Here is a 19,364-nt window from a genome sequence, read left to right on the forward strand (position 1 = left end):
ACTGTACCTCAGATATGGTGGTGACTGTACTTCAGATAAGGTTGTGACTGTACTTCGATGGGTTGATGACTGTACCTCAGATATGGTGGTGAATATACCTCATATAAGGTTGTGACTGTACTTCGATGGGTTAGTGACTGTACCTCAGATGTAGTGGTGACTGTACCTCAGATATAGTGGTGACTGTACCTCAGATATAGTGGTGACTGTACCTCATGAGGTGTTGACTGTACGTCAGATAAGGTTGTGACTGTACTTCGATGGGTTGATGACTGTACCTCAGATATGGTGGTGAATATACCTCATATAAGGTTGTGACTGTATCTGAGATGTGGTTGTGACTGTACCTCAAATAAGGTTGTGACTGTACCTCAGATAAGGTTGTGACTGTATCTCAAGTATGCTAGTGATTGGTCACTACTTATGGTAGTATATACATCACAATCTGTTGTAATGGACTCTTCTTCCAGTCATCACATTCAGATGGGACTCGACGGGGTTGAGATATTTACAAATGGCAGTGGAAGCCACCATGAGCTGAGGAAGGGACACATCCTTGATGAGCTCATCACTAGTGCAACGAGAAAGGTATGGTCCTTCTTCTGTTTGGAACCAGAGGCTACCTCTGTCACTGCTATAAAATGATACTTGTGAGGTTTTGTGATAAGATATATCTGCGGTGAATAGGTAATGGGTGCTATTAATGTACTCACAGGTTGCTAGGTGAGTAGCATGCCAAAAATATGAGCATTCTAGATTGGGTTGACCTGTTAGTCTGTCAGCTTCAACCCTCAGGTTACAAATTGCCGCAGTATATACAGTAATCACTATCTTTTGCAGTTAACAAGGACCGATGCCCTAAAAAGGGAAAATCTGTGAAATAGAAACCAATTTTTAAAGTATGAGTCATACTTTTAACACCAGAACACTTAATCTGCTTTCTAAACTTATTGTATTTGTTGTGTGAGTTTCATATACTGCATAATAAGTAAATAAATAGAAGTTTTTTTCATTCAACTTCAGGTCCAGTATTTTAAGCCAGAGAATGCACTTATGCCTTAATATGGGCTTATGCATTGATCTGGTATGAATATTCGTGTTTGGAATTAACGGGATTTTTTGTAAGGAGGAGTTACATGTTTGGAAAATGAGAGACAATTATGTATTTTAGTTTTTTGATTTATTTTCTTTAATTTTTAATAAATAATTTTACCCCATGACATACTAAAGCCAGGAAAGCTGGAGTGCCAAGTAGTGATGGATTATAGTACTAGCAAATACTTATTTTTAGTCTCATCCTCTGAGAGGCGCTTCCTCTTCCTTATTTTATAAGTGCCAGTGACAATGCTAAGACATGTCTTTACATATATTGACAACTTTTTTACAAGTATACAGCAATGGGAGCTTGTTTTCTTGCCAAATTTTTTTTTAAAAATATTATTTTCTTTTCGAGTTCAACTAAACTTAATTAGGGGATTGTAAATTGTAAATACAGATTGTAGGTATGACAGCATGCCAATATAAGTTTGCTAAGAAGATGTATAACATTGTCCTCTCTCGCTCATGTCTCAACTCAAGTTTGTTACCTCAGGCAGGCGGTGTATATGTCTTTGCTAATCTGCTTGGCTGCGATGGGGAGAGAGTCTGTTACGATGGAAAGTCCTGTATCTATCTCAATGGAGATGTGATAGCCCAGGGACCTCAGTTCTCTTTGCAGGAAGTAGTAAGTAGGCCGGCCTTCTATCATCATTTCCTGTTAGACTTATATATATATATACTAGTTGAATGCCTGGCGTCGCCCGGGTAATAAAAAAATCTTTGCACAGAAAATTTATTTTGATTTATTATATAACAACCATTTTAACTTTCAAACTTTATATCATAAAAAAAGTGTTTTATGAAGTTCAAATAAATTAAGCAAAAAAAATGTCTGAAGGTGTTCAAACTGTAACTTTTGAATTTGATATCATGAAAAAAGTGTTTTGTGCAGCTGAAACAAATTATGAGAAAAAATAAAACAGTTGTAAAGGTGTTTTAATGTGAAATAATTAGCTAGTAATGACTAAAGAAAGTCTGTTTTGCTACAATTACAATAAAAAATGATTTGGCATACAATTATATGATTTTAATTCATTTCGGTGTTAGCCTTGTAAGGCAAAAATGTCGTATAGACGGGTATAGAAACCCATAGCAATTATCTAATTTAAACCATAACTGCCACGTACAACTTTTATCATATTGTGTGTAGGTAAATCAGACACACTGATTCCGATTTTGTACTCAAAATAAAGATTGGTCCACTAACTTTCAAAGTCATGAAGGCTTTTTTTTATATTGAAAGCATTTCAATATCAGACTCGAAAACAACACAATCTTCATAACAAGCTCCGCCCATAAATATTTGACGTAGCCTAGCTTTTTAAGAACGGAAGTTAGAGATGTTTAGTCCGATTTAGAATAATAGAGATGGGTATCTTAAAACCCATTATTATCTAAATTCAGCCTTCAAGTTAATCTGTCTTTTCTGAAAGGTAGACAAGCTATTTACCATTGCTAACATTGCAGGGACTAAGCATCCCTAACTTCCGTTCCCAAAAGGCTAGGCTACGTCAAATATTTATGGGCGGAGCTTGTTGTGCTGATTGTGTTGTTTTCGAGATCGATTTTAAAGTGCTGTAAAAAAGCCTTCAATACTCTGAAAGTTAGTGGACCAATCTTTATTTTGAGTTCAAAATCGGAATCAGTGTGTCTGATTTACTGAAGTGCGTGCAATTAAAAGTTGTGCGTAGCAGTTATGGTTTAAACACTTCTTAAAAATCATCAAAATTTTATATGCATAGTGTACATATTAAAAATTAATAAAATAATATGTTAAAAGTTGACTTGCAACAAAATTCACATTACAGTTATTTGATATCAAAAGATTCACCATGTCTTACTCTGTTGTGTTGTAGGTGCTAAATATGTGGAAATGGGATTACCAGCTCTTAAAAGCCCAAAAACGAAAAGCCGCCATAGATTGGAATCTGTTTATTTATCTGACGTATTCATTACAGTTTGGTTATCGTCTTGTCACGTGATGTTCTCACGTGAATTGAAAGGCCAATAAAAAGCTCAATATAAAACTTGTCGTAGCACTAGTTTATGACAAACACTTGACGGTTGACCAAGAACAAAGACTTATGACGGTTATGACTTTTCTTAACAAAGACTATGACGGTTTTACCGAAGATCCCGTATCAAATATAGATGCTCGCTACTTTACAGTTTTGTTTCGGCATTATTCAATCGTCAAGCCATAATCTGATCACATGACCCAATACTTCGCAAATAGTTTTTGCAGCACTTTTCGATTATCACAGGTATCCAACAGGCTCGTCATGATTATCAGACAATGATATGTACTCCTTCGAGCTAAGGTTAAAAAGTTTAACGGTTTTTTACGGTAAGTTATAAGATATCAGTGCTAAAAGTGACAGCATTATAATGACGATAAAACATACGCGTAAGAACAATAGACATGGTTTTATTGAATGCGTGAAGTATATTTGTGAAAATATTTCGACGAATGAGGTTGCGTGAAAGTGTAAACAGAAACCATCCTGTAACAACTACGTCCCATTTGAGCCGTTTTGGAAAGCGAATCCAAACTACGGCAGTCTCGTGTGGCTGCGATTAACTGTTCGTTTTTTTGCTTTTAAGAGCTTGTAATGACATTCTCATATACTTTGCACCTACAACACAACAGAGTAAGACACGGTGAATCTTATGATACCAAATAATTGTAATGCGAATTTTGTTGCAAGTCAACCTTTAACCTTAATAACTACAGTACCTACAGCAACTTTAGTGGTTATGATCCACAATGTACTACATACCATAAGGAGTTTTTACTTTCGAGACAGGTGTTTAACATAAACGTTGAATTTAGCTTACTAAATACATACTTAAAGCTAAGTTTTAGTATGTATTTCACTAAACTTAACTTCAGCTTTGTCTTCGGCTAAAATTCTATTGCCATTCAGTTTTTAGTTTCATTGTCACTATAACGAATAATAAGATAGAGAGCGCGTGAGCATCGTATTTCTTTCAGTTGTTATGAGAGTGATTTCGGCGAATAGTATATCGGCATCTTTGTTATTCTGACGTAATCAGTACACTGACTGTCAAATTTTAATTTTGAGAGAATTTTCTGTTGATATCGTATGGTGAAAAAAGTCACGAAAAATTTTCTTTATTTTATGGTGGAGAGGAAAAACATCGTGTTCCACTTTGCAAGGTGAAAAAATCGTACAACGGAGGCATCGCAACCCAAGGGCGCACTGTATTACATGTAATTAATAATAAAAGTGCACATGTAGCGTGTGCAATTGCAAAAAGGGTATACAATATATGATAAGATCTGCTTAGCCTTGTAGTTATACGCACATTTGCTAGCAGACTGGTGATTTGAATGTCGTGAGTTCAAATCCAGTACGAGTTGAAATCCAGTATCAAGAAGATTTTCATTGCTAAAACTTTATCGCTATAACCTGACAGACAGACAGCGGACGACAAACTCTGAGATACATAGATTGTAGTTAGATAAGAGTAAGACAACTCTTACTAACAGCGGGCAAACAGCTAGAAAACATACACTTGATATCAGCAATAAATACAGGTTTTAGATTTTGTGGTAGTCTTTTTACATTAGCACTTAACTTGCTAGGGATTCTAGAATTCTGTAAAAACTCCAGATGAGCTGTAATATTAGCTGCTTTTTAGCACTGCTGTCATTGAATTCTAATCTATTCATCTCTTTCTCTGAATACATCGTCCTTCCCAACTTTGAAGTTGACCTTCACGGCCTCAGCATGTTGTATATTTGTGTTCATTATCACCATTTCATCATGTGTGACAAGGAGAGGGGAGTGGGTCCACACAAATTTGACAATTGTATGAACAAATAAGAATTATATTAACAACTAGTTATGGAAAACACACACTGTTGGACGCTTGTTGTTTGTGAAAGTCTGTATGAGTGAATAACAGTCTCCAGAATATTTTTAGCTGCAAATCTCCTTTCTGACAGAAAGATTAATAAGACTGTTGTTTTAAGTAATACAATGCCGCGAACCAAGTACAGCGGTCCCTCATTTTTTGCAGTTAATCAGAACCAGGGCTAGGGTTCCGAAAAAGGTAAAGTTCCATGACACAGAACCTGATTTTTAAAGTACGAGCTGTACGTTTTACACCAAAAAATTTAGATTACTTGTGGTATATCAACGAAGGCAGCAACTGTCAACAATGCAAGTAAAATGCATATGTGGAGGCCACGCCCCTTCCCATCATGGATGTTAGCATGTCGTCCAAAGAAAGCTTTATTGTCGTTTCAACTCTAGTCTGCTGTCACTATATTTTAGGTCACAATTGGAGCTACGGTAGACTTAGAGGATATCAGGTCTTACAGAAACTATGTGAAGTCGAGATGTATTATGGCCACCCGTTCTGAGAGCTTCCCTCGTGTAGAGGTGGATTTCACACTAGGGCCTGAGGATCCTACTGTTCCTGTGTACTTGGAAAGGCAGGCTTGGGAGCTTCTCACACCTGCTCAGGAGATCAGGTAAGATCAAGGTCATATATTGCACTTAGCTTTTTATTTTTGCATTTATCTTCTTCCCTTGGTTCTTATCATTTTTGTTCTTCACAAGTAGTTTTGGATTTCTGTTTTGTTCGCTTGCCTAATGTTTAAGATTCAGATTATCAATTTATTCATTTCTTTCCTCTGCAAACAAACCGGTTGTCCTTAAATAACTTGTTTAGTTCCAATCCTACTATCTATGATATCTGTTCCCTTCTTGCATCCAACACTGTCAAGCTCATTTCAATAGCGTGCAACTACATATTAAAGATGTGGTTGTGTCAAATTTGAGTTGATTTTAAAAGAAAGTATTTTTTTTGTCTATCAGTTGATATGTTGTTTGTTGTGTTAGGTGATCTCATTGTCAAAATAGTTGAAGATTAAAATTTTTAAAAATTCATCGCAATAAAAACGCTCACGCCAAAAAACATGCCCAGACTTGCCCAAAATGATGTAACACATGATACAACCTGTCTCTATCTCTCGTATTCACGTCGGCTAATGCGATAAAAGTCTAGTCCTACGCGGCTCTATTGGCATATATTTTATTTTGTATTTGCTCATGTTGGCTAAAATAAAATATTAAATCCTGCTACAGATACATTATTATGAATGTTTCAAACGCTTCAAACAAGGGAAATTAAATTTTTACGAAGACGGTATTGTTCGAACTTTCTTGCCGAGTTAGGTTGAAAAAAGTGTTAATGAAATAGGCTAACATCGTTTTTGAGCTTTTAAGAGCTTGTAATCACATTTCCACATATTTTGCACCTACAACACAACAGAGTAGGAAAAAAGAATTTTTTTGTCAGTCAGTTGATATGTTGTTTGTTGTGCTAGGCAATCTTGTCTTGCCCAAAATGATGTAACTAGTGATACAACCTCTCTCTATCTCTGGTATTTACATCGGCTATTGCGATAAAAGTCTGGTCCTACGCGGCTCTATTGGCATATATTTTATTTTGCATTTGCTCATGTTGGCTAGAATAAAATTTTTAATCTAGTTACAGATACATAATTATGAATGTGTCAAACGCCTCAAATAAAGGAAATTATAACCTTGCCATATTAACTTCCTCTAAATGCTGTGTAAACATTTGAGTACAGACTATCAGTTCTACCGGTCTACGGTAATTAGGTTTTTAAGTTAGCTTATTTCATCACGGCCTCTGTATCAGCTAAGTTCTCAGTTGCTACACACACACCGGAAACTAGCTACTAAATAAAATAGGTAAGCCGCCATCTTTGGAAATAATATGTTCAAATATATAGTGAAACCAACTGCATCCCAGAAAGTCATGTATAGTCTATGTTACATATTTAGTCATTATTAGTACCAATTTGTAGAAAATTTTACTGGTTCATCCAATTAGTTAATTCAAGTACAAAACGAATGTTTTTTATGAGTTGACTGTAATAGTGAACGAAAATCGTCAAGTTTGTTGAAATCAATCAACCCATCGATTCTGCCAAAGGATTACTAAAGCCATTATTGCACCTGGTTGGCGGTTTGTGGACTCACCTGTTTTCACTTAGTCGGGTAGGGTAGAGCATAAAAGTGTTTAACTTAATATTTGGTCAGTTGGAATTGAGTACTATTCAAAAGTACCTGTCAATTCAGCTCTGATTACACTTCATAAATCCATCTATCAGAGAAGATTTCAGCACAGATGATAACAGGGCTATAATGTATTCAATATGTTCTGCAAATCATGTTTTGCATTCATTATCTTCAACAATATTATTTTATTATATAATTTTTACAAGCAAAAAATTTTCATCTTGGCATAAAGCTTTTATTAAAAATATCAATCCAAGTCGTGGCCACTCACATAGTTTCAGCTGATACAAATAAGACAAATTCATCTACTGCAGCAAACTCAAACAAAACATCATGGTTTATGCAGCACACATTCAAGTCTCTTTTTCCCATTTATGGCAGTTTCCACACTGACAAAGCTGCTTGCCGGTGGGATCACATAAACATCCTGTAATCAATAAAACAAATGCAATAAATATATGTCATTCACAGATATGTCATTTCAACAGGTATCTCCTGAAAGCTTTCAAATTGGGAGTTAGATAGATTGCGAGTGTAATTTTAAACATGAATAAATGTTTAACAAAAGCATAAGTACGCCAAGCCAACGATTTGAAGCTTTGGTTCTGGAAGTTAAAGATGTGCATTGATCAATCGATTTTCCTCACTTTCTACAAGTGAGAAGTGAACGTCTAAAGTCTGATCATAAATCTAATTCACAAGCTAAAACTACCAAAGAAAATTTGAAGCAAATATAGCTAGGTGAAACGAAAAAAAATTATAAAACGAATATTGGTGATAGCAAAAAGTTATAATTCTATTAATTAGGAAATATATTCATGAGCACTAAATTTGTTACCTTTTGTATATGGGCATTCATCAATCTAAGCCATTGTATTGCTAGATGTTATGGATTAAAAAGAAGCCGTCAAGAACTCATTGTGCAAGTGTGCATCTGTATCTCGCACGCGCGCACAGGAAATTACATTATAGCCTCAAACAGGGAAATATAATCTGAATGTAAACATAACAGTATATCTATAGGAGACTCAAATTAAAAGATAAATTTAATTCCATTCTCTTATCTTCCTCTGTAGCATAACGCTGCTGCCGCCTGTCAGCTCTAACTATAAGCTGTCTGTCACAAACATTGACCACTTGATGCTCAGAAAACTCACGAGTCACCTTTGCAGGAACTGGAAGCATTTTTCCAATTCTGTTGTTCGTCAATAAAATGTGTCGCCTAAGTAATTCATTAAAGTAACGATGTTAATAAATTTAGTAAATATCGATGTCGATGCGATCTAACAATAGAGTAAAATCCTTAAATCTGAGATCAAAGACTACGCGTTTTACGAGTGATAACATTTATTATGACCTATATAAAAACTTCGTGCCGACGATTGGCTAATAAAGCGATCTTATATTTATCGCTCATGGACTCTTTTCAGATGTATCACTAGTTACGTCACGAATGAATCACCCGCTGGAGTCTGAGCTTTGTAAAAAATTGCCTCATTCAAACGCAGATATCTCTGGACAGGGTTAGTCTACAAAGACAAAAATGACATCAAATTGTAGCTGATGTTTTAGCCTTTTATTGGTCTTATTTTCATTAAATCGACCTTTTTGATGCAACCACATATTTAAACTATGAAATGACAGTTTGAGACTAGCTAATGACTTGCTCTAGCGTGTCACCTGTATGTCAATTTTTTAGCCATGGCCCATCGCTCTGGCTCTGGGACTACCTCCGGCGGTCGCAGCAGTCCGGTTTTCTTCTCCCACTGAGTGGAGGAATAGACAGCTCATCCACTGCGTGTATAGTCTTCTGCTTGTGCTGCCGTCTCCATGAAGCCTTCCATGCTGGAGGTAATAAAATTAGTAATAAGAATTAGCCAGAGGTCGATTGGTGTTTTAGTTTTTGGTCACAACTAAACACAATTCACTAGTCTTTAGACTGTGATTTCGTATGTATATATTGCATGTTAGGTGGGGTAAGGTGTATCTCAAACTTGAAGGCAGGCCATGTGATGACCTAATCAAGACTTCTAACATAGGAAGCTTTGTCCTGTCTATCAGGTGCCACTTAAGCTCGACTCTGATTGGATGGTTGAATTGCAGAGGATGCAGTTGCCACTTTTGATTCTTTTGTTATTCACTAAAATATATTCGCCTCAAAATAAAGCAGTGAGCACTTGGAGTCATCTCCCCTTGTTCACCTAGCAGCTGCTTTTCACATGTTTGTTTAATTGCAGTCAAACCTCGATATATGATGTTAATCCCTTCCGATATTTGCTTCGTATGTCTAAACATTCATATGTTGAAGCAAATATTCTTTATAGGATGCATTGCATTCCATTTAATTCATTCACAGCTCAGAAGCTCAACAATAGGGTCTCAAGGTAACATGACTAATGCATTACATAACTTAATGTAAAAAGCTCAATGTAAAAAATTATATTTTATGTAAGAAACTATTTAAATAAATAGAATAATAAAAAAAAATTTGGCTGTCAAATGACATTTACATTTAAGGTAGGTGAATGGAGGTTGAGCCGCAGCAATACCGGAAATGGTCTACGTGTAAGCTTATTTTGCATTAGTAATGAGAAGCTAGTCTAGTTTAGTTTGTGAACTGTAAATTAACTTGATTTATGCAGAAAGTTTTGTTTTTATATATGGTATATTTAAAAGTTATATTTGATTCTGATCTACGGCGGTTTCGTGATGGCTGCGATCAACTGTTCGTTTTTGAGCTTTTAAGATCTTGTAATCACATTTCCACATATTTTGCACCTACAACACAACAGAGTAAGACATGGTGAATCTTTTGATACCAAATAACTGCAATGTGAATTTTGTTGCAAGTCAACTTTTAATAATTATATTTAGCCTTTCTACTGTCACTCATGGGCTTCTTTATATGCATCACTTTCACTCACTTCATGATAAATGACTTCAGCGACATTTCATAGAATTTATCTGAATGTGATTGGCCATTGTTTTTTATCATTTATTATTCGTTGTTTGAATTTTTACAAAAGCCTTGCCTATCTTTTCTGCCACTACTACCACTAGCACCAGTTTTTTAAGGATATATACTGGTAATTTAAAAATATTTATAGTATGAAGCACTGTCTAATATTATGTAAGACTCGGAGAACCACACTATGAAAGGTGAACTGCGTACAGATATGCTGATTTACCACGTAATAGGTAAAAAATTACTTTGTGTGCTGAGACAAAAATTTACTCCAAGCGTCAAATTTTATATGTATTCAGTGGAGAGGTTCTCTGATTCAAATGAAAATACCACTCATTTCAAACTCGACTAGCTTTGTGTCAAATATGAACATTTAGATTAATTTTGGTTTCTATCTGCTTACCTCTATAGTACACAGTACTCAGTCTGTTATTGGTATCAAGAATTTCAGTCTTTCAACTTTTGCAGGTGCATATCTAGCCACTAAGACTAAAATATGAAATATGGTTAATTTTAAATTCTCTGACGTTATTGATTCCTTCCTTTTTGTCTGATAAGAATGGTTCTATCTCAACCATATACTGGTGTTTGATCAGTTAGTTATTCTGTGTATTTTATGAAACAAACGAAACACCAGCTCTACCACTACCACTGTTAATTAATTTCAGTTGTTGTCCTCTCTTTATTTTTGTTGAGTGTCTAAACCTCTCCTGTCTACCTACTATTATAAACTTAATTTGTTGCTTGAGTATTCACTCCTCTGATAACCAAAGTAGTCTTTTGTCACTATGGAAATATCAGCCTACATTATACCATGATTATAATAATTGGACTAAAAATATTTTATTCAAAATTTTTATTTCTAATGCTGTTATTTCTAATTTCCTTGCAAGTGATAGATAGGAGTTAGCCGACAGTTAGCATCCTGTGTTTATGGATTCATTATTTTTGTCAGTTGAGCCAGTCATAAAGGATTTAAGGAGAATTCTGGGAGATGATACATTTGTGCCGACGAGTCCCAAACAGCTCTGCAGTCTCCTTTTTACTACGGTCTACATGGCTTCCGCGAACAGCTCGGAACAAACACGCTGCCTGGCAAGCCGTCTCGCTGCTCAAATTGGCAGGTTTGCTTCATTAACCTAATTGTGGGGTGTCTTTATTGAAATCGTCTATTTTGTTGCACTCGAATGGTATAGAGTTGGAGGCAAAATAGTGTTCGCAAAACTAGTCAAACATTATAGAGAGCAGATAACTCCATGAATGCATACATTAATGTTAGTTCACTCCTTTTATTTAGAATTTCAGTTTCCAGATTAGTATGAGATTGTGCGTATACTATTAGTTGTATAGCAAACTGTGTCTTGAAAGATTTTCACATAGTTTTTACTTTATCATAACCTTGACACCGTCAAGATTGAAAATAACAATTTTTACTATAATAAGAGCTGTCTGTTCGTTTGTTCGAAGCCGCGTAAAGAGCGTTAAATATCCGGATTTTCAGCCGCTACCACTGCACTATTCTACCCCCATTTATTTAAGAATAGTTGTGTACATAGCTATTACACATGAAGATTTCTCAAGGGACTGTCAGTGTACTAGTGTTTAATGATTTGCAAACGTGTAGTTTGTAAGCATGGAATACACTTGAAAACCAACAAAGCAAAGGTGTGTACATATATGTAAAAATACGACAAGTGACGCAGTAAAACATAGATAGATAGGTAGATAGATAGATTGATGGGTAGGTAGGTAGATAGATAGATAGGTAGATAGATAGGTAGATAGATAGGTAGATAGATAGGTAGGTAAATAGGTAGGTAGATAGATAGATAGGTAGGTAGATAGGTAGGTAGGTAAATAGGTAGGTAGGTAGGTAGGTAGATAGGTAGGTAGATAGGTAGGTAGATAGATAGGTAGATAGATAGGTTGATAGGTAGGTAGATAGATAGGTTGATAGGTAGATAGATAGATAGGTAGGTAGATAGGTAGGTAGATAGATAGATAGGTAGGTAGGTAGATAGGTAGATAGATAGGTTGATAGGTAGATAGATAGGTAGGTAGATAGATAGGTAGATAGATAGATAGGTAGATAGATAGATAGGTAGATAGATAGGTAGGTAGGTAGATAGGTAGATAGATAGGTAGATAGGTTGATAGATAGGTTGATAGATAGGTAGATAGATAGGTAGGTAGATAGATAGAATATAGATAGAAGATAGATAGGTAGATAGATAGGTTGATAGATAGGTTGATAGATAGGTAGATAGATAGATAGGTAGATAGATAGATAGATAGGTAGATAGATAGGTAGGTAGGTAGATAGGTAGATAGATAGATAGGTAGATAGGTTGATAGATAGGTTGATAGATAGGTAGATAGATAGGTAGGTAGATAGATAGATAGAATATAGATAGAAGATAGATAGGTAGATAGATAGGTTGATAGATAGGTTGATAGATAGGTAGATAGATAGATGGATAGATAGATAGGTAGGTAGGTAGATAGATAGATAGGTAGGTAGATAGGTTGATAGATAGGTTGATAGATAGGTTGATAGATAGGTAGGTAGATAGGTAGGTAGGTAGATAAACAGAAAGGTAGATAGAAGATAAATAAATACTGTATGAACTTTATTTTCACTGGTCAATGCCGTTCAAAGGTAATTAGCCCAGAAGACCAACAATAAAGAATATTGTAGTAAAAGTTTAAAAATATTACCGTATTCTCAAGCAGGAGGATAAACGAGGGAATAAAATGAAACTTACCTATTGGTTTCCTCACACCAGTTCACTAGAGAGTAACAAAATATGACCTATCTCTACCAAGGGACACCACAAACAGGGCAACAATCCAACGTCTGCTTACAAAAGACGTTGCGTCTAACACAATGAAGAATGTCAGTGTGCGTGGACTACAGCTGTACTTTACCCAGTAGGTCATGTGTACTATTATAAGAGCATCCGTTTTGCTGCAATTTGGTTCACATAACTCCAAATTTCTTTCGGCATCTGACTCATAGAATTTTAGTTACAATTTTATGCAATTCTTTATTTCTAATATAGCTTCTAACTTTTAAAAAAAAGGTGTTTTTTGAACGCTTGAGAAATTAGCACACGTGTTGAGAAAAATATCAAATTTTTTACACGACAAAGTTTCTGTCGAAAAATGTGATTTCTTCACTCTTGCGACTTTCTATGATGAAAGTTATTTAGGCATACATGTACTTTGTTTATAGGGTAGTTGCTGGTTTGGTTCTTAGTATACTGTAACCCACCTAAATTTGTGTTGTATTGCTATGTAAGAGCCTATTAAATTTACCTAATTTTAATTCCGGCCTATCACTCTAAATCAGACGGGTTCAATCCAAGTTTATTACGTACATTGTATCAGTTTGCCTGCAATTTTATTTTGTCCAACCTTGCAGTAGTTTTTTAAAATTTTGGTTCTTTTTCATGATATACTCTTTTCCTGTTTAGCTCTGCTTAACTCTGCTAAATTTAGAGAAAGATAATAACGAAAGACCAGTTTGAAAAGTGTATATAAGTCATCAAATTTATGAGATATAAAATGTTAAATTAATACTAATAACATTGTCAAAATGCTCACTGAACACACCTTAAAAGTGATCACCAGTCTCAGTTTCTGATATGTCCGAAAGTGGTGGATTTGAAGATGCTATGATGCAGCGGAACCCGTGATCTAGTAAACCAAACCATGCCAGCTTTCCTAGCATTGAAATGCATGTGTTAGCATCCAGGCCAACTTTAGAAATGCGTAAAGTCAGTATGTTATCACGTATTGTTGAATGCACTTGATTAATACTAGCAATGGCATTATTACATCTTATTGGATAAATTTTAAAGTTTCTATTTAAATTGCTAAATAAAATTCCAACATTACTTGATAGTTCTTTGTAACTTTCATGTCCTATAACTTGACCATTGGGTAAAATAATTGAAAGTTAAAGGTTGGTTTGCCAACAACTAATAATACCAGTTGTTCAGTTTTTTGACTGCATTTAATCTCGGCTTTATTCACATCACTTTTGGCAAATATTTTGAAAGTTATGACAAGCCATGACTTTTGCTTCATGGAAGTAAATATGTCATCCATAGAAAGGTTTATTGTTGTTTCAACTCCAGTCTGCTGTGACTCTATTTCAGGTCAAAATTGGCCAGAGTTAAGATTTTGAATTCCTTACGAAAATCCCGATGGAAAAGTCCAAGCTGGCTGCAGAATAATTAATTTCCATTGACAGCAGTTACTAAAACTATCCACACTGTATATACACACTCTAGTTTAATATTCTACAAAATCCTACAAACAAATTTTTTTAATTTGTAGCGATTCAAAAATGAAAAAACATTATGGTTAAATATCTGTGGTCATATTTACCATTTGACAAGCTTTGCTGGTTTATTGAAAGCTTATCTGGGTCTCATTCAGAGTCTCCTCTGAGTTTGCCTGATGAGTAGACAGCAGAAGTTCTGACATGAGCGACCATTAGGTCCGATTAAATGAATCAAACAGGCTTGCCCGATTCTGCATACTATATCATTGGGGTTGACCAGTTAATGCAAGAGGTTCTCTTTTTCATGCTGGGTTATTTCAAAACTGAAATGTAATTCAGATGAAAAAATTTATTAAAAATTATTTTCATTCAAAACTGCAAGTAGACAGATATGTTCAGTCTAATTTAAATCAATTCAGATCTGGGAATTCATGAATTCAGATTTTCAATCTGTGTCTTTTTTAGTAGAAAACCGCTACTTTGAGTTATGCAGTTGGCAAAAATGGTGCTTTCAGATTCTTTCCGAGCGAATTTACAAAAAAATTATTATATCAGCTTATAGAAAAGTTTATCTGGCAAAAGAAGCTGTGTAAAGTTTTGCACAGAAAATCTTCTAAATTCTTTCAATTAGAAGTAAAGTTTAAAAAGAAAACATTTCAATTTCGGTATAGGTAGCAAAACGCAAGGTTCTTATGTTTAAAGATTTGAAGTGCAGTTGAAGTTTTAAAGACAGGTGTACAGGTGAGATAAATTTCTGATAAACAACTAAAATAAAGCAGCTTATGATAATGTTATGGTGGGTTTGATTTATGGTTTTATTCATATTGAAACCTATTAGTGCCTTTGTAGCACGTGAAACTGGTAGATTTTGATGGTTTGGTAAAAGTTATGAGAATCATTAAAATATCGGAGTCCATCATTAAAATTTGGCTGAGCATGTTCGTTAACATGTAATTTTACAAAGGATCATCTATTTTTCTAATTCTAAGTTTTATTGTACAACTGTACAACAAAATACAAACCACAAACAAAGTACAAACTGTACAATAAAATAGATATTAAACTGAAAATGAAATTTGAAGAAATGTTTGATTGTCATTGAAGTGGAGATAGCAAGGCGTTCTGATGTATCATTTAGTTTTCATCTGTTTTTTCTGTGGGAATTAATTATAAATAGCATGATGCTAGCAGATTATCTGAAACAACTTTTGGAAACAACCACCAGTACAGTTTAAATATAATTGAAAAGCATTTTAATCTCCAAGCATCAGTTTTACAGCTATTAACACCTGGGTCATGCTGGCCATTACAATTTTTGTGATAGAAACAGGTTCAATGGTAATGATTAGTACAATTATCTCACTTCTCCTTTTAGACAAACTCAGTAAAATAGAAAATTTGACAGTTCCAGCAATTTTTACTGCAATAATTGGTCTTGAAGCATTGAAATAATAGCGTTGAAAAATTTAGATTATCGAAATAAAACTTATTCAACAAATGTTATATATATTCGAGTTAACAAATCTTGATATTTTGTATTAGATAAATATATAAACTATATATATATAGTTTATATATATATATATATAGTTTATATATATATATAAGTTTATATATAAACTACTAAAGAATATCAAGAATTGCAATCTCTTTTATAAAAATGGCACATATTAATTGTTGATTAAGTAAAACATTGTCGAACAGGTTGAACAATGTCAGGTGAAACATTGAACAATGCAATGAACTCACTTGCATAATACACAGAAAAACCAAAGGCAGCGCTGGTTCCCTTTTCTCAGGATTTATTGTTAGTGTCAAAAAATCATCCTGGCACCTTGTGACCAATTTAAATTTGCACTTTGAGCTACGATGTTCTAAATATGCAGTAAGATGGGCTTAATGGTTTTTTAGGGTCTGCTCGTTGAAAAGTCAGACGGAAGTTACGGAAGTTGTAAAATTCAGTGCTCTCAAAACTATTAATTAAAGGTATGGAAGCGCTGCTAAAACTTTGCACTGCTATTGTAAAGCAAGTCAAACTAATTGAATTATGAAATTCAACTTTCTTTCATTGCAGCAAAAAAGTACATGTATATTTATTTATACAGTATTATATATATTACTTTATTGGCAATAATAAAGTAATATAAATAATTAATTAAGATAAGATAACTTTCAGCGATACTCCCAACTCTCGACATTCAGATTGTTAGATCGACGCTGTAACACCCGCACCAGGGGATCGCCTTCAAGTATTTATTAAGAATTGCGCAACTACCTACTATCTGTTTTGTCGACACATCTGGCAATCTATCTCGATGAACTAAAATGTCATGGAAGTTCTATATATATAATAGATACATGTATAACGCTATACTTTTGTCATTTTTTCTCACAGAGATATGTTGCCATTCAAATCGAACTTGAAAAATTACCCCTACTTGACACTTTACGTTATATGAAATTTGTTACGTAGTACGAATCAAAAACTTTGCATAAATTTTTTACGTTACCTAAAATTTACGTTATAGGAGGTATGCGTTGTAGGAGCGTCTACTGTATAGGGAAACCTGATAAGATCGCTGGCTACGGATACACTTGATATGATTGAATTGCTATGAAGCTTAATTGTAAAGCCTCAGCTCTCCCTGCACACACAGTATACTGTTAGGGCTAGTCTACGCATCTCCATGTTTCTAGTGGTAAATAGTTTAGGCTACTCAGGCTGAACTTTTCGGTCTTTGCAGTTCACACCTTGAGCTCTCCATAGATCTGGCTGTGAAGGCCTTCATGTCCATATTCCAACTTGTGACCAAGATGACCCCAAAGTTCAAGGTTCATGGAGGGTCAGTACGAGAGAATTTAGCGCTGCAGAATGTTCAGGTAATTTTTTTATTGTTTTTGCTGTATGCATGGTTAGGAATAATGGATAGTAACTACATGTAACCTGTCATGCGTGTCACTGCTTGTAATTTGTCATGTGTGTCACTGCTTATAACCTGTCATGTGTGTCACTGCTTGTAACATGTCATGTGTGTCCCTGCTTGTAATTTGTCATGTGTGTCACTGCTTGTAACTTGTTATTTGTGTCACTGCTTGTAACATGTCATGTGTGTCACTGCTTGTAACATGTCATGTGTGTCACTGCTTGTAATTTGTCATGTGTGTCATTGCTTGTAACTTATCATGTGTATCACTGCTTATAACCTGGTCACCTGTGTCACTGCTTGTAACTTATCACGTGTGTTGTTGCTTGTAACGTGCCGCGTGTGTAACTGCCTGTGACCTGTCATGTGTACCACTGCGTGGAACCTGACATGTGTGTCACTGCATGCGATCTACCACATTTCTTTCTATAGTCTGCTGCATTTACTTATCGCACATGTTTTGGGTACTACTGCATATAAGCCACAAACCCCTTTCATATTTCAAATTAAAAAATAAATACCACATGTAACTTTTTTGTTTAGCTTTTAATGTTTTTGTACAATATTTACACCATAAAATGTAAAATTGTGGCATGTATAATGATTTAACTGCTGAGAAAACAAAATTACACTTTTGCAAAGAACAATAAAATAATTTCAGTAGTTTTATTGATGCATAAATTGTTATGAAGTGTACTACGTGTAATAGTGTTGTTGTTTGTCAGTAGTGTTGTTGGCGATATTGCAGACCTAAGCGGCTGGCCAGGTTTACTAGATTTCTAATTGTTTAATTAACCCAGTTCGTTGACTTAATATCAGAAGGTATCTCGTAGCGGTTTGGCCTTCTGCGTGAATCCGAATCCGTTAGTACGTTTTTTGGTACTTTTATGTTAGTCACGTGACGATCATGTGATAAGATACTAATAATACAACGTAATGTAAATAATGACCCATGTAATGTAATAATAACGATGCTTAGCAAGCGACAATTTTTAAAATTATATTACAAAGTCTAGTGATAAAATTTCTATATTTTTTATGAATTACTTGGCATATGGTAATAAAAGGAGAAAATTCCAAAGTCAGAAGGAGCCGCAATGAGGGGATGACAGAGCCGCATGCGGCTTCGGCGCCGCAGGTTGCCGACCTCTGGCCTAGCCTGTCTTGACAAACTGTTGTTTTTGCGGAGCTGTCCCCCGGCGAGCGGGCAAGCAAAACAACAGCTTGTCACAAGACGTACTGCACCTGATGCATCAGCTGCACTTATAGGGAGTTGTTCTCTTCCGTCTATGCGGCTTGGCTGCAATGTTATGTCGGTCGCTCCATTGGTAATCATAACTGACTTAGCTCAAAAATTTATGTAAAAAAAAATAAGATGTAGCAAAAAATAACCAGAGACCAGTCTCTGTGGTAAACTTTGTTAGAACTTTATCAGCACGGAGCGTTTGATAAGGATTTGCTATTAGCAAAACTTGCGCATTTTTGCCGTTTCCGTGATGCGGATTTCTCGCGGATTGGCTCAAACTTGAACATCATGCGCTTCATAGAAACATAGTGATTGAGGATGATTTGATTTAAATTATTAGAACAAATAGTTATTGTGTAACTATAGACACAAAATATATCTGTAGAACATTAAGGTAGTTGTATACTTTCGGGAGGTTTTGCGGGCAGCAGCTGTCACATTGTAAACTCCAAGTGTTTTATGTGGACCAACTACTGGGCAGTTATCCACTTTGTACATCTCACTAGGTAGTTATAATGATCACACTCATCTCTCTAGGTTGTGACTAGCCTGTCTTGACAAACTGTTGTTTTTGCGGAGTTGTTCTCCGTCGAGCGGGTGAGCAACAACAGCTTGTCACAAGACGTACTGCACCTGATGCATCAGCTGCACTTATAAGGAGTTGTTCTCTTTCGTCTACACGGCTTGGCTGCGATGCTATGTCGGTCGCTCCATTGGTAATCATAACGGATTTCACGCAAAAATTTATGTAGAAAGA

General features: G+C 35.2%; 1 protein-coding gene across 1 annotated transcript in view; it reads left to right on the top strand.

Moving 5' to 3' along the window:
- Positions 1–19,364, top strand: part of LOC137404505 (glutamine-dependent NAD(+) synthetase-like) — a 42,025-nt gene that overhangs the window by 10,896 nt on the left and 11,765 nt on the right. Inside the window, exons 6-11 of the mRNA XM_068090731.1 lie at positions 471–588; positions 1,592–1,723; positions 5,403–5,602; positions 8,881–9,032; positions 11,102–11,270; positions 17,182–17,317. Of these exons, the coding sequence (XP_067946832.1) occupies positions 471–588; positions 1,592–1,723; positions 5,403–5,602; positions 8,881–9,032; positions 11,102–11,270; positions 17,182–17,317 (907 nt within the window). The remainder of the gene's footprint in view (positions 1–470; positions 589–1,591; positions 1,724–5,402; positions 5,603–8,880; positions 9,033–11,101; positions 11,271–17,181; positions 17,318–19,364) is intronic.

Source organism: Watersipora subatra, chromosome 9 (genome assembly GCF_963576615.1).
Source record: "Watersipora subatra chromosome 9, tzWatSuba1.1, whole genome shotgun sequence".
Taxonomy (NCBI): domain Eukaryota; kingdom Metazoa; phylum Bryozoa; class Gymnolaemata; order Cheilostomatida; family Watersiporidae; genus Watersipora; species Watersipora subatra.